At 43.9% G+C, this 14,435-nt stretch overlaps 1 protein-coding gene across 3 annotated transcripts; it reads right to left on the bottom strand.

Annotated features, from left to right (window-relative positions):
* Positions 1–4,042: 4,042 nt before the first annotated feature.
* LOC118291339 (holocytochrome c-type synthase) lies at positions 4,043–8,124 on the bottom strand. Of its 3 annotated transcripts, none has more exons than XM_035619560.2 (8): positions 7,973–8,124; positions 7,228–7,352; positions 7,059–7,124; positions 6,675–6,811; positions 6,360–6,508; positions 6,123–6,242; positions 5,922–6,008; positions 4,043–5,544 (listed from the first exon to the last, which is right to left on the bottom strand). In XM_035619560.2, the coding sequence occupies exons 2-8, from the start codon at positions 7,337–7,339 to the stop codon at positions 5,346–5,348; spliced, it is 870 nt and encodes a 289-aa protein (XP_035475453.1). In that variant the 5' UTR covers positions 7,340–7,352; positions 7,973–8,124; the 3' UTR covers positions 4,043–5,345. The 3 variants fall into 3 exon arrangements, with proteins under 3 accessions (XP_035475453.1, XP_035475454.1, XP_035475455.1); XM_035619561.2 differs by having other exon boundaries at positions 7,977–8,102; XM_035619562.2 differs by having other exon boundaries at positions 7,228–7,349; positions 7,973–8,100.
* Positions 8,125–14,435: the final 6,311 nt, after the last annotated feature.

Below are 14,435 nucleotides of genomic sequence, written 5' to 3'. Positions count from 1 at the left end.
TTTCCTCTGTGGAAACCAATTAGAACACCAAATTCATCATCTGAGTTCACTGCATTCTCGGAAAAACTTGCGTCCCGCAGAGCTCTGTACTGTATTCCACTGTTCTGCCCTCCCTAAGTGCATTTAATAAGCGGAGGGCGAGACAATAGCAACACCCGAACCCCTGATAAGAAATTCGCGCAAGGCACGTTCTCCTCCGGACCAGTCCAGAGGTAAGGACTGTATGAGGAGCCATGCAAGCCATAATTCATTCCTGGCCTCTTACATACATGTAATCAACTATCTTATTTTATGCACACTCTTGTCTCCCATGCCATATATATACACACACACACACACAGACATATATATATATATATCTTTGCGGACTTTTACTTTGAAGTTCTTACCTTGTGTATCGCCTGTGTGTTTCCTTTCCTGTCTTTGTCCTGTTTTCCGCCCTTGTGGTTGAGTGCAGCTGCACTTGTTTCACCTGTGTTCAATCATCTCTGTCTCCTTCACGGTTCTGGCGGCTCAGGTCCAACGGACGGCTCGTTTCCCCGGACGCGGCGGTGACGCAAATGGGAAATCCGCTATGAATCCGCTTCCTTTCGGCCGATGAAGGCGTTGACTGCATGGCACCTGAATTTGGACACAGGCAGTTAGCTGCAGTACAGCGATCAGGCGTTTTCCGGTTTACTTTCCTTCACTGTGTCCCAGGCAGCTTCACTTCACCAAACAGTTTTTCTTCTGCTGCAGTACAAGTTTGCTATGGACTGCTCAAACAAAAAGTGTTGCTCATACAATATATCTGTCCCACTGCTTCCTGTCAATGTTGCCAAGCAACCTCAGTCTCATTCTGTTTTTCATGTATTTTTCACACAGACATGAATCATCATTTCAACTTTGGCTTGACAGACAGGCAACCTTCAACTGGGGCCCCACATTTTGGAGTCACACATCCACCACCAGCTTGAACAAGGGGGGAAAAGAATCCATGATTGGGTTTAACAGCTACAAAGACTTCTTACCAGTGATGCTTTGTCACTCATTTCTTTCCCGGACTCCTCGGGTCGTTTTTTCTAACTCTGGCAACTTGCCTCAAATGAAGCTACTTTTGCAGACTATGTTAATGTGAGTTAATGTAAGTCAATGAAAAATAAATAAGGAAATGAGTAGAAAGATTTTTACCTGAATAGATTACGGTGTGATGATGATTTATCCTTGTTCCAGTTTTAATACGTTGTATTCACATTTCCAAATGATGTGGTGAGCTTTGCACCATGTTTCCCTCGCGGCATTTGTCTTTGATTGCAATCCAAGTGGTTTTATTCAAAAACAGCATGTCCAAGTCAGCAAATATAGCCCTCTTCATTTCAAGCCTGGTTCAAACGGACACAGTAGCTGGAGCCGAACCATTTGAGACACTGGGTCCCAACTCCCCCGCACACAAAGACATTTGAATGAGTGCATGATTACGATTAGCCCAGAAGCCGGCAAACCTGCACCCTGTCCGGTGTAAAGCAGCGTACAGAGCAGCCGCCCTCTCTAACAAGACGATTGCCGACACAGATAGCGAGAGGACGCGCGGTCAAAGCTGGGTAATGGTGGTGTAGGGGGTTGGCTGGTGGCAGACAGGGTGCTAGAAAAGGCCCTTCTTCTTTGGTATGGAAATGGGGACTGCGGAGAGCAGATATGATAAAATATCCGACTTTCACAAAGAATGCCAGGGGCTGTTTGGACATCTGCTGTGTGCTGCGCAGCTATCTGGCCTCTCTGAAACACATGGGAAATCAACATGCACACATTATTTCAGGCAACACGGGCACGGATCAGTGTTCGACCCACACAGTCATGTATTTAAAGGAGAAGTCCTCCCAAAAGAGGCAACTGCAGAATTGTATGATGCATTCCGGGTTCCGTTTTGCTGGTATTTCTACGTTCGACAGGCCAATTATGGCCAATGAGATGTCATGTTGTCTTCGAGGTTGTCGGCTCCCTTTATATTTAAAGGGAGAGGTTTTCCTCCTGCGCTGATGTTCAACAATCACACAGGCAGGGCTCCATCACTCCAGAGGCAGAGAGACCTGCTTCTTCACTGGGGGGGAAAAAACAACACATTAGTAGACCAGAATGCAGCAGCCACAAGACATGTTGTAATTCACCGCCCTCACTGTGCTTCAAGCTCTTGCTCTATCCACCTACATGAATAACCCACAGCTGATCAGAAATTCAATGCAGCCATATGTGCACTTTGGGCTGGGAGCACTGAGTTGGTGCTTTCTCTTGATTTTGAAAATTATATATTTTCTGAGGATGTCCAAAAGGCTTTTGAGGACAGAGTTAAAACAATAACTTGAAGTAAAGAAGATGGGCTACGGCAAAGACAAGTGCAAAAAAGTAATTTTAATGAGGAGGAACAATTCCCATCGCCCATGAGTAAGAAAAGAAAATATTCCAGGCACTTAAGTGCATGGATAAGAATAAAAGAGAGTCTTCAGCAGCTCTGTGAGTGTTGGTGTTCAGCAAATATGCGCTTCTTAGCATTAAACAGAGTAAATCTAATGCAAAAAAAACCTGCCAACGTAGCGTGATATGAAGGGATGTGAGAAGAGGGGCTGAATGTGTGTTATTTTGCAATTTCTCCCTCTGAAAATTTATCATTTTCAGCAAGTTATTATTTTTTTGTGATTTGTACGGAGGAGGTTATCTTTAGTGGGACACCCCGAAACAGTTCTGATGTTCGTTTGTTCGTTAAAATGAAGAGCGGGAGAATCACCTACCCCAATTCTAGAAGCTTGGTGATGTATCGCTAACTACACAGGTTATTAAACTTCAAACATTTGGTTTGCAATTGGTCAACAATGCAACGCAGCTACAGATCCATCTCTAGAGGTGTCAGAGTTGTTACTTGTGTGTCCTTCACCGTAGCGACATGTCAGAAACCGAAAACTAGATCACCACCCTGAATAATGTGCTGCTTTTGTCTAATGTCTTTTTGTCGATTCCTGTAGCTGCTACGGCTTTGTCAAAAATAAAAAGGATCACACACACTCATAAAAGATGTTATGAAATATCTGGTTGTCAGACATCTAAGAGGTGTTTGAGAGTGCATTTATTCCCCCCCCCCTCCAGTTTGTCATTTTTGTTTGTCTGGATACTGCAGTGTGTTGACTTAAAGCCTGTAAATATCTGTCAGAGTGACAAGAGAGAAGAATCAGATCAGTGGAATGATGAGTAACACCGAGGCTTTGATTATCCAGGAGGCAGTACGCAAACCGCTGTCAGCTGTTGAGATCTGTTAATAAATACATTAGAAAAAGGCAAGAAAATCCCAAGGGACACATCGATCAAAAAGAATGCCACTTGTGGTGAAACACCTCCCTCTTGTGTTCAGATATGAAACTGCACGGTGAAAAATTGGACCCTTTCTTCAGCCATAAAGATTTGGAGGAAGGTCATCAAGGCGTTCATTACATCATGACTCATGTACTCTCTACAACACTTGGTTCAACAACTTTTTGGTTCAGACTGCTCCGGAACTCTGCAGCAAGGCTTTAATCAAAAACTAGACGTACATCTCACAATACAGGAGTTTGAGTTTGCCTCGGTTGGCTTCCAGTCAATTGTGGGACTGATTTAAGGAGCTGTGGTGTCTGACCTCAGCAATGGTCCATGCTGAAACTCAAGTTTGTCACAAAACACTGAAATACCGCCTGTTGATCTGAGAATTCTGTGTTATCATCTCTGATGTAACCATATGAAATATTGCATTGTGTCCAGCAGATGGTGCTGAAATACACGATATGGACAGGGCCAATCTGGAGATATTTTGACTCGGCTCCTTAGTTCCAACATAACTTGGTGTGGAAGAAAATGAATCTTGGCCATCCCAACACCTTTAGGATTAACCGCCACTAACCCCGACTGTGGAAAAAGTCTAACGCCACGCGGCCTCAGACTTTTGGTCTCCATTGTATGTGTAGAAATGTTGGTTCTCTACAGAATTATGGCTTATATAGTGTATCCAAACACTACACTTTCCAAGACAAAGACATTTTCGGGGGGAGAGGACCAGCTTTAATGATAGTATAGTCGATCACCAGAGCTAGGCAAATCATTTTTAAAAACAGCTCAAGAACATTTTCTGGGAACAGCGGCCTCGAGGTTCTGCACACAGAAATCTACACGTATTCATCCAACAATAAATAAAAAACACGAGCATCGGCGCAACAAAATTAAATACCAGAGCTGGGACACGGAATCCTACGGAAGAGGATGAGGGCCAAAAGGAAATTAGTTTTTTTCTCTTTGGAAATTGAAACTTGAAAATTCTGACCTAAATTTTTTCATCTAAGAATTAAGAATGTTATTTTTTTTCCCCAAATAAATATTTCAGGTGGCCCTAAACCTCTTTTGTAGCATTCTGCCAGCCCTGTAGATATTGCAGATGAAATGTTGCACTGAATTCCTACAAATAATTCCAGGGTACCTCGACAACCCTTTATACGCTCGAGTTCACACCTGTCGGGCGTGTTGCTGAGGACCATGGGAAGCACAGTGTTGTTTGTGAAGTATTTTGGATGAGCGGTTCTCAAGGCCCTCGCTCTAACCCCGCTACTGATGTCTTGACATCAGTGACTCTGCTGATTGGACGACATCAAATCGACATCACAGAACATTTAGTTTGCTAATATCTTGTAACAATGCCCTGTACAGACGCGCAGGGTTTAATCCTGCGCATCTGTGCTTTTAAGTTAACCTCTAAACAAGCTACCATCAAAAATTATTATAGTGTGACTTTTGAAATGCAGTGCTATTTAACCTTTCTGGATTTTATTGTTTATGGTTAAAAAAAAGGATTCCCTAAATTATTCCAAGTAAATAAATCAGATTTTCTCAGACCTGACAAATCATATTCAACCGTTTCCATGAGCTAAGCAGAACTTCTCTAGATGAACTACATTTGTAAGTAAAAAATTAAATGAACCGTTGCTGTGGTTATATTTGAATTGCGAACTGAATGCAACGGAATAGTTTCTCAGAAGTGGTGTGAGGCACCATGTGACCAGTTTGACAAACACTTCTTTACATGCTGATTTTACGAAGTGTGAACTGCAACGCAACGATGAGATTAAATATTCCACTTAAATCAATATGATTGACAGACAAAGCTTCATGTAGCCTAACTGAGTGTGGGTCTGCTAAAACCATCATAGTCATTTTGTTGTTCTCGTTTGTTTCTTTTCACAGCACCACTCTCGTTCGGAAGCGCTGAAATGAGGAACGCCATATTAGCAGTCTTTGTGCGTGTGTGAGTGTGTGTATGAAGTTCACACGCTGACCCGTGTGCACGTCGGACTCCTTTAGGAGGTCCAGCGCCACCAGGCCACCTTCATGCGGTCCCAGACGGCATCTAAAGAGTCAAAGGCGGGGCGGACGTCCAGGATTGAGAACTGGTAGGTTTCTTTGCTGATTTCACCGTCGTAGTAGTCGATGACATAGCGCACCTCCTTCCCGCAGCGGTCGACAATCCAGTCATGGCGGTCAAAGGGCAGCTCGTAGCTGAGGGAGAGGGGAGACATACCGGAGAAATTCATTTATTGAGAATTCTGCACCTATGCATTCCTTTGTGATAGACTTTGAATTAATGTAAGTGCAGCAAAACCTGTTTTTCTTGTGAAGCAGAAGTAATGTTATGGTTTTACTTAGGCTAATATTCACTTTCAATTTGGGACGTGCAGATATAAAATATGAGGGACATGGTGAGGCTAAGGTTTTTCATTCTCCTACTTTTGTTCCATGGCAACAAATAAAGGAACTTGAATTCAATCTTGTGGAAATAATATCAAAGCATGACAAAATAAATGATATCACATGAAATAAACTTGCTGAGAACTTGATGTCAAAATCTAAGCTGTGAAGTAAAATGGATGTCTCACCCCATCCAGTGGCGGATGCGGGCCCGTGGCGAGTACTCTTTGGCTTTCCCACCAAACCTCTTCAAGGTCGGCCCACATGGACATTCACTTGGAGAAAAGGAACGGGACAAAATTGCTCCTCAAATAACTATCATTCACTAAAATACGTTGATGAACAGGCGAAAAAATTCCTGCTAATTTAAATTTTACTTCATGACTCACAGTGCATGCATTGCCTCCCATTTCAGGATCTCCTCCCAGGCCTGCTCATTGTTCCGGTTGTGGATTTTAATGATGTTGGTCATGTCGGGAGCGTCGAGGTCTTCTTCACGCCAGCGCCACCTGCAGTACAGGAGCCAAACAACAACAGGAGCGATTGTTAAATAAGAATCCAAAATAACCAACCCAGAGTCTCTTAATGTCAGTTTCCAAACAAAAAAATGTTCAGTGAGGACCGACCCCTTCCGCAGCATGGCGTTCCAGAACATCTGTTCAGATGGGTAAACCCATTTCTTCTCTGCGCCGTGACGGGGAATGGTGGACTCCTCTCTGTTGACTGAAAGGCTAAAGGGCTGGTCTGGAGCTGGAGTTTGGTTCGGAGGAGGCATCTGTGCACAAACAGGGAGGTACGACAATTCAACGACAAAGCAATGGGCATGATGATTGCTTTACCAACAAAATGCTTTTAATGTTAAAGGAAAACTATTTAGCGAAGAGGGACGCCAATTAATGCTTTTGAAGATTGAAAACCCCCTACAAGCATGATGCAAGTACCATATTTGCAGGGTCGATGTCATTCTTCATTCCATCTGCAGCTTTCATTGGACACTCCACAAACTCATAGGCCCGGTCCTGATGGGCTGGACCCGCGTCTGCAGCTTTGTGCATCGGACACTCTGGTGGCGGAGACGCTACAGAAAGACACAGACACCTGATTGAGGCATGGTGAGCACGGAACAAGACTAAAGCTTTTTAATCATTTCTACAGCTGAGCAAAAAAATGCAAGATAATGAGGAGGGAAAATGGTTTTAACTTGTGTAATGATGGGCAGCGACAGCACCAGGTAAGGAACCACTTCCAGCAGCAAAGACAACTTACATATGTTTAATAACTATGGGATTGAGTCATGGCATGGCCCCTTTAAATCACACACCTACCATTGACAGGCTGAGCTTGATGCATGGGGCAGCCCGGAGGCGGAGACACTGGGGGAGGTGGAGACACTGACAAAGGCACAGATGGAAACATCAGGACAAACCATAATTTTACCAACAATTAGTAAAAAAAAAAAAATGCAACAGCAGCAGATAGTAGCCGCGGCTCTACCTGCGGCGGGCTTGGCTTCTTGGTGCATGGGGCAGCCTGGGGGAGGTGCAGGTACCATGGCCCCCTCCGCCCTCACTGTAGGAGCAGCCGGTGTGGACATGGAGGCTCCCATCCTGCCCTGTCTGCTGTGGAAACACCACACCCACACACACACACACACACACACACACACACACACACACACACACACACAAGACATCAGAAAACAGTCATTAACTGGTGGAAGGACTGGAGCTACAGCAGAGGAAGCTTAATATATAATATGTATGAAATGTATGAAGTGACTCCATGTGGCTAAGATAAACAGACTACAAGAGGCTGAGGGGTTGACAGGGCTGACATTGTATCCTTCCAGAAGTTATCCTTGAGTAAACTCACGGCTAACGTTAGCATCGTTAGCTTCAGTGGCACAACACACACCTTCCTAACTGACACGCGTTGCCCCTGTCCAGGCACTGAAACGCCCAACTACACACAAACCCCCCTTTTCCGGTTCAGTGTGTGACTCAAACGGAATGAGAAGAATACGTTTCGACGAAAGGGCAAATCATTTTTAAGGTCTGACTTAGCACCGACTGGCTAGCCACGCTAACTAGCCGCTATGCTAACGCTAGCTGACATGTCTTCTTTCGCCTTTCAATTGTGTTTCAAGTCGTTTTTTTTTCAGCGCAGCACGTCGATCACACATTCACAAATGAGCTGCGACGGAGAGGGAAACATAAGAAGCGAGGGATAAATAACTCACCTACTGTACGAGTCAGCCGGGGAAGAGTTGCTCCTTCGCTCAGGTTACAACACCAATGTCAACGTGCAGCCTGCTGCAGGAGGACGTAACCTGAACGAGTTGCGCAACTGCGTGGGCTACGCGTGATGACGTACGGTGCACACGTCATCACGCACACATGGACAAAAAAAAAACGTATGGAATTGGTGATGTAAGCCATTTATCTGCGAATACGACATCAGCGACTGAGTTGAACCGGTGCATAATAATTACTGTACTGGTGTCTCTACTATTTTGTCCAACCTCTTTCAAATACATTTGCAGACAAAATGTAAAATCGTCATTTTAAATCATAAACCACAACACAAACCATCAAAAATTCAAAAATAATTGGTTCAACCATGTCTAATTTTAAAGACAATAATTAGTTTTTTACCTCAATTTTTACTGACAAACTTAATTTATATCATTAAACTTATTTACTTATTGGGTTACAAAACACATTTCATCCTGTAGTGGAAGTGGCTGGCCACTGGAGGGAACCATTTCTCCGCCTTATTTTGAGATTTTGTCTCGACACACACACACACACACAGACACACACACAGACACACACGCATATACATATGGTATATTTACAGATCTTTATTGTCTTCATTCTATGCTTCCTTATGGTCTAACTCCTATGTAGTTCAATCCACATCACCTAGACTAATTTCTAAAAAACAATAGAGGCAATAGAAATAATGAACAGGTATTTTCATTTTCACTGAACCCCACCCCCTCCCACTCCCTGTATGTCTCCTGTCACCTTTATCAAGCATCAAGTGAAGCACGCATGCAGACACAGATTTCCATACAACTGCAGAAACCCGCTGGAATATCTCCACAACCCCGGGTTTTCTTTTCTGTGACTTTGTTTTTGTAGTAATATATGTAATCTCACACGCACACACATTCCATACTCTGACTCTTCTAAACCGTTTTATGGATGAGCCGTTAACAGTTTGTAGTATAATGCTGCTTTGGTATGCTTTTTGCGTGCTCGTGGTTGTGAAAAAGATTTAATATGGCGACATTACTTAGACGCCAAATGATATTACTTTGGGGTTTGGCTCCATTAGTTGTTTGTCTGTGTAATTAGTGGGAGCCCTTGCTATGTCCGGCATACAAACACAAACTGTAATCGCAGAAAAATGTCTCCTCCAAGTGCAATCATGGAAAACGGTCACATCCTTTTGACAACGATTCACTGATATCACGTACACATTTGCAGGGTTTTAGTTTTCACGATAAATGGCCATCATCAATTCTTTAATTCGAACACTGCATCATTCTAGCAGTCAACGGTTGAGGCTTTCCTGGTACCTAAGAGGGTTTTTTTTTCCCCTCTCCTTGAGGAATAACTTAACAACACAGTCACACGCCAAATGCCTGGAATCCTCCAGATTGCAATTAATGAAAACGTATGTGAAACCTAACACCAGTCACGCTGATTAAGACCTGGCTGTTCACACAGGTTCATTCATGTTAAACATACTGAGGCAGAATGGTTTCCCTAATTTCTTCCAGAACTCCAGCATATACACACACACACACACACACACACACACACACAGCAAGTTGGTGCCAGTAAAAAATACTTTTATCAAATGTTGCCACTTCGCCTTAGAGACTTGTCCTCGATCCAAAGAAGGAAATCACTTAATGTGCACGTGTTTGGAGGTTGTAGAGGTTGAGGTGTAGCTCATTAAATGTATTTGTGATCGTGTATTCACTTGGTCCTTTGCATGACTCTGATTTCCCCACAGCTGATTCATATTACCTCGTTGCTATCGTGGTTAAAATTTTGTATAATTACCCTGAACTCCTTTCCCCACACAGTGTTCACTCAGACGCACAACTGCCATCTGCTCATGTGCTGCTTTCATCCAGAGGATTTTTGAGGGAAGGCTCTGAGGATTTGAGACATATGGAAACCAAATGGACCAATGTACACTCATCACAAGAAGGATAAAGTCCAATTTGAGGCCACATTTACACAGATATGTAAACATTTGAAAAGTAATAAGGTGCCAAGTGTCCTTTGCCAAGGACAAAAAAAGACAAGGAATTTGAGTTTGGCTTTAACACCAATGATTTGAGTCGTCACTAAGACTGGAAACGTTTGACATAGGGTGACTTGAAGTCCACCCCAAGATCAGATGTCATTCGCTCTTCTGCGTGTTCCTCACAAGACGTATCATTTGAATCGGCAAACCAAAACATGTTCGGCAGGGTAGACCCGCAGCACACGAAAGAACGACTTATTTCCTTGGTTTGATTTGGGATTTGACCTGGTGGTCTTGACCAGGGACGTGGCGCCTAAAGCCAACTAAAATGAATAACGAAATCCAAACAAAACATATTGACACAAGTGTATGGTTGTGGTTGTGGTTGTTGTTGTTTTTTACAAAAGGTCAAATGAAATCATACAAACTGTTTCAATTTACACAATGTATCTGACACGTGACGAACGCAGCAGGAGATCGAACGAGAAGTTCGGGACAATGTCCGGAGCTGATCAGATGATATATTTGGTCCTGTGACCTTTGTGCTCTGGCCCCTGCCACCTGCCTCTCAGTGGTTAAACCACTGACTGTATGTTGCGTGGTGATCGGGTGTATTTGGGAGACGTCACGGCCGCTTGGAACCGGCATGTAAACACAGCGGGACCCAGTTGAAGTGCAACAGGCCTCCCTTTGGCCTGCGTCACAGACTTTTCGCTTCTTTTGTGGCTTTGTACTCCTGATTAATTCCAGCGCGTGCACAGCTGGGACTGAGATGATGATGATGATGATGATGATGAATGTGTTATTTTCAGCTCGCCGTTTGCTGAGATGTTTCCGTCACCCCGGTTTTGTCCTTTTTTTCTGTTTTTGTTCCCCCCTCTCCCCGGCTTTGATCAGACACACGAGAGGACGGGCACGTCTGCCTCGCCCTGGAGAAACTCAACTGGAGACTGTTGATGCGCTGAGCGGCCCTTCAGAGCCCCTTCAGCGAGAGAGACCTATAGCACGTGGCCATTTTCTGGGGCAAGTGACTGGAAATACGGCTTTAGTTGTTGCAACCAAAACTAGGAGTAGCGACAAGTCACGAGGAAGGGGCTTTAATGGTTAAGTTCATCAAGTCGTGGAAGGAGCAGTGTGAGAACAAAGCATATTCTCAAGCACAGCCAAGACGGTCAATTGCACAATGACTTTCCGGTCTCTATAAAGAAAAGAACACACAATAATCTAATATAAGAAACCATAGTGATCTAATCGGATTATGGTTTTTAATGAGGTTTTTAAGTAAGATCTCTATCTCCCTGCTAATTCAATTTATTCATAAGATTAAACTACTTCATTATTAGCACCATTATGTTTAGAGATGGCAGGCAGATATAAGATATAACGTCTGAAGCAGAGCGAAGGGCAAACAGTTACATATCCTTAGGGTTGAGATGGAAGAGACTTGTGTGCACATAAGATTGAAACCAATGCATAGAAACGGATATTGTCTGCTTTTGTGGGAGTAATGTCATTGTTTATGTTGTTGTTGTTGTTGTAAATACTAATGTACCAAGCACAGAACCCTGTGGTACCCGCTCGGTTATTAAAAGGGAGGTTGCTATGAGGCCATCGGTAGAGGTCCCAGTCTGCGCTGATCCACACAGCGTCATTTGTCCAGTGAAATGTTCAGTACACCACAACGCCTATAGAGATATACATTATGAAACAACTGAAGTGGTCAATTGAAAGTTTTTTAAAGGATTTTGTAGTGTTATTCCAACCCTCATATCTTGGGAATTTTCCGATGTCACCTGCAAATTTATAGAGAAATGTATTGTCATCTGTTACCGGATGATCAATCCATCTATTCATCACATTTGAATGCAATTTTTGTCCACTTAATTGTCGCAAATGTTTGTTTTTTATTGTCTTATTTAATACAAATTCTAAAGAAAAATGTTGCGTAGATTCAACGAATGCATGTATGAGGACTTCGCGTGGCTATCTGATGCGACTGAAAATACTGCCAGCCGAAAGCCTGCACACTCCTCCTGAAATCCACAGTAGGAAGAAGAAGAAAAAAAATGGTCTTCTGAAAAGCTCTGAACGTATTCCTCTGGAAAACGAGGGCGTATCTATTCAGCCCGAACTCCGCATACCTCGCGCTGACCTCCGTGCGCCGCTTACAAACAACAGAAGAATGCAGAGTGAAAAACAACCTATTTGTCTAAATCAAGTCTTTGGGTTATTTCTGGGTTAGAGCGCTCTGGACGCAGCTCCGAACCGCAGACTGGATGCCATTTCTAAATGTGATTTTTTTTTTCTTCTTTTCTTTTCTTTTCTTTTCTGTGGTCGAATCATCCCCCTAGTTAGCCCGAAATTACAGCTTGTGTGCTGTCAGCGGATGGGGCAGCCCCGGAGGAGCGGGGTCTGGCCGACAAGGAATAGTGCAGCATCACGGCGAACTGCAGCGCTATACGTTACGTAAGGATGACAATGGGGCCGCAGCTGTTTTCCAGAATCACTGCGGATTTACAAAAGTAGAAAAAGATGGAGATGCCCACAAACCACCAGCCGAAGAGGGTCGATGTAAGGAGGTCGATATGGCTGTCTACAGCGAATCAAAACTTCTATTTTCATATTAACAAATTGACAAGCAAAATGTCACGGTGTCACTTGCAGCAGCGCTGTCGTGTTTGGTTCAGTCTCACCAGCAAAAAAAAAAAAAAGAAGGTTCTTCAGGTATACATCCATATAGAAATCTACTTACTGGTCAAACCACTTTTACAGTGAGCTCCTCAAAGTGTTGCACCTAACTTGCCGTTGACCTATAAACTCATATTAACACCAGTGTTTGGTCGTAAACTGAGCCAGGGTGCAACGCAAGAAACGTGCCTATGCCTGTAATTGAAAGGGAAACGTTTGCTGAAAGACCCAATGCAACTGAGGCTGTACGTTGTTGCCCCGGCTTTGACAGCGTCGTCTCAAGAAAGGAAGCCATAAACACAAAAGGACGTCCACGTTGTTCCGTCCACAGAGGTTTGAAACGTCCTCCACTTAGACACGCTGCCAGTCGTATCCACCCTATTTACACTTCAGTGTTGTAAACGTAGCCACGCGGGGAGCAGGGACAGGACTGGTAATTGCGGCCCTAAAAAGTGTCTTTTTATAGATGTTTTTCAAACGGGGTAAAAGACTCTGCGGCAAGACGTGTGCTATTTGCTACGCTGAATGGATTCAGCAGACGGGCTGCCGACGTCACTTGTTATGATGATGCTCAAATGGTCTCGTAGGGTGAGGGAGGGTTCACCGGCTGCCTCGCTCCATCCCCACGGATAATATCTATCTGTTCAACCAGCTGACATACACATCATGTAAACATTAAATCCAGCGTTCATTTTGCTTTTCAGTTTTCACCAGGTTTTGCCGATTTGGCTGCCAAGTCTTTATGGCCACTTTCTGCTCGTCACACATGAAAGCCATATTCTATCTTGGCATATCGGTTCTATTTTTTGTGAGTCAGCGGCACATTGCACAAGCACAGCGGTCAGTGGTGTAAAAAAAAAAAAAGAAGAAAAAAAAGCCTGGTTTCTGGCAAATTCACGACCAGCAATATGAAACAATTATGGCAAATTTGGAAACAGGATGGTTCTACGCCCAAGAGGCTTCCTCTCCTCCATGGGAGGAAAATGTTTTCATGCAGCAGGAGCAGACTCTCCGCTGTCGAATAGACTGCACGTTGAATTCAAATAACTTCTATATTTTGTTGCTTTACTTCTTTAATCTCAATAGATACCTTGCTTGGGGTAAGATATATATAAAGAGCAAAAAAAACCCAAAAACAAACAGAAACTGGTGGTGCAAAGCAAATATAGTTTGACACGAGATCCATCACTCTGTACTTACAGAGGATGCGTCTGACTCGGCACGGTGTGCACTGCGGCTCTCCGGTGTGATGGATGGCCATCATTCACACCTCAGACACGTGCACAGATTATGCCGTGATGCACTGATGGATTTACAGCATAAAGTCAAGTGTCAAATTATTGACACAAATTAAATTAGGGCTCAAGACCTCTTCCAGTGCCAGCAGAGGAATGACTTGCTCCAGGCACAGCACCGTCAGCTGTGCTGGTCTGCGTGTTTGGTCGGTCTGTAACATAATATCGGGTCCTTTTCAGAAAACATATCCCTGTTGTCGGGGAACATTCCAGCCCCCCTGAGACCTGCTTGAATATTCTTTGGGTTTTGCAGAAAAAAATGTCTCGTGGAGGAAACGTGTGCCTACGCATGACAATTTCCAGGTTGTTGAATAGGGCCGCGACATTTTCCCCTATTGGAGCATTGCTGCATTAGCAAGGCTTGTGGCCTCCGGCTTCCTGGTGGAGAGGGAAGGGCGCCCCCCTTCAAAAAAAAAGGCAGCAAACCAGTCACAGCTGTCCCGCTGCAGC

Source organism: Scophthalmus maximus, chromosome 21, assembly GCF_022379125.1.
Source record: "Scophthalmus maximus strain ysfricsl-2021 chromosome 21, ASM2237912v1, whole genome shotgun sequence".
In the NCBI taxonomy this organism is placed as follows: Eukaryota; Metazoa; Chordata; class Actinopteri; order Pleuronectiformes; family Scophthalmidae; genus Scophthalmus; species Scophthalmus maximus.
The sequence above is the reverse complement of the archived record's forward strand: the minus strand, read 5'-3'. Positions and strand labels throughout refer to the sequence as shown.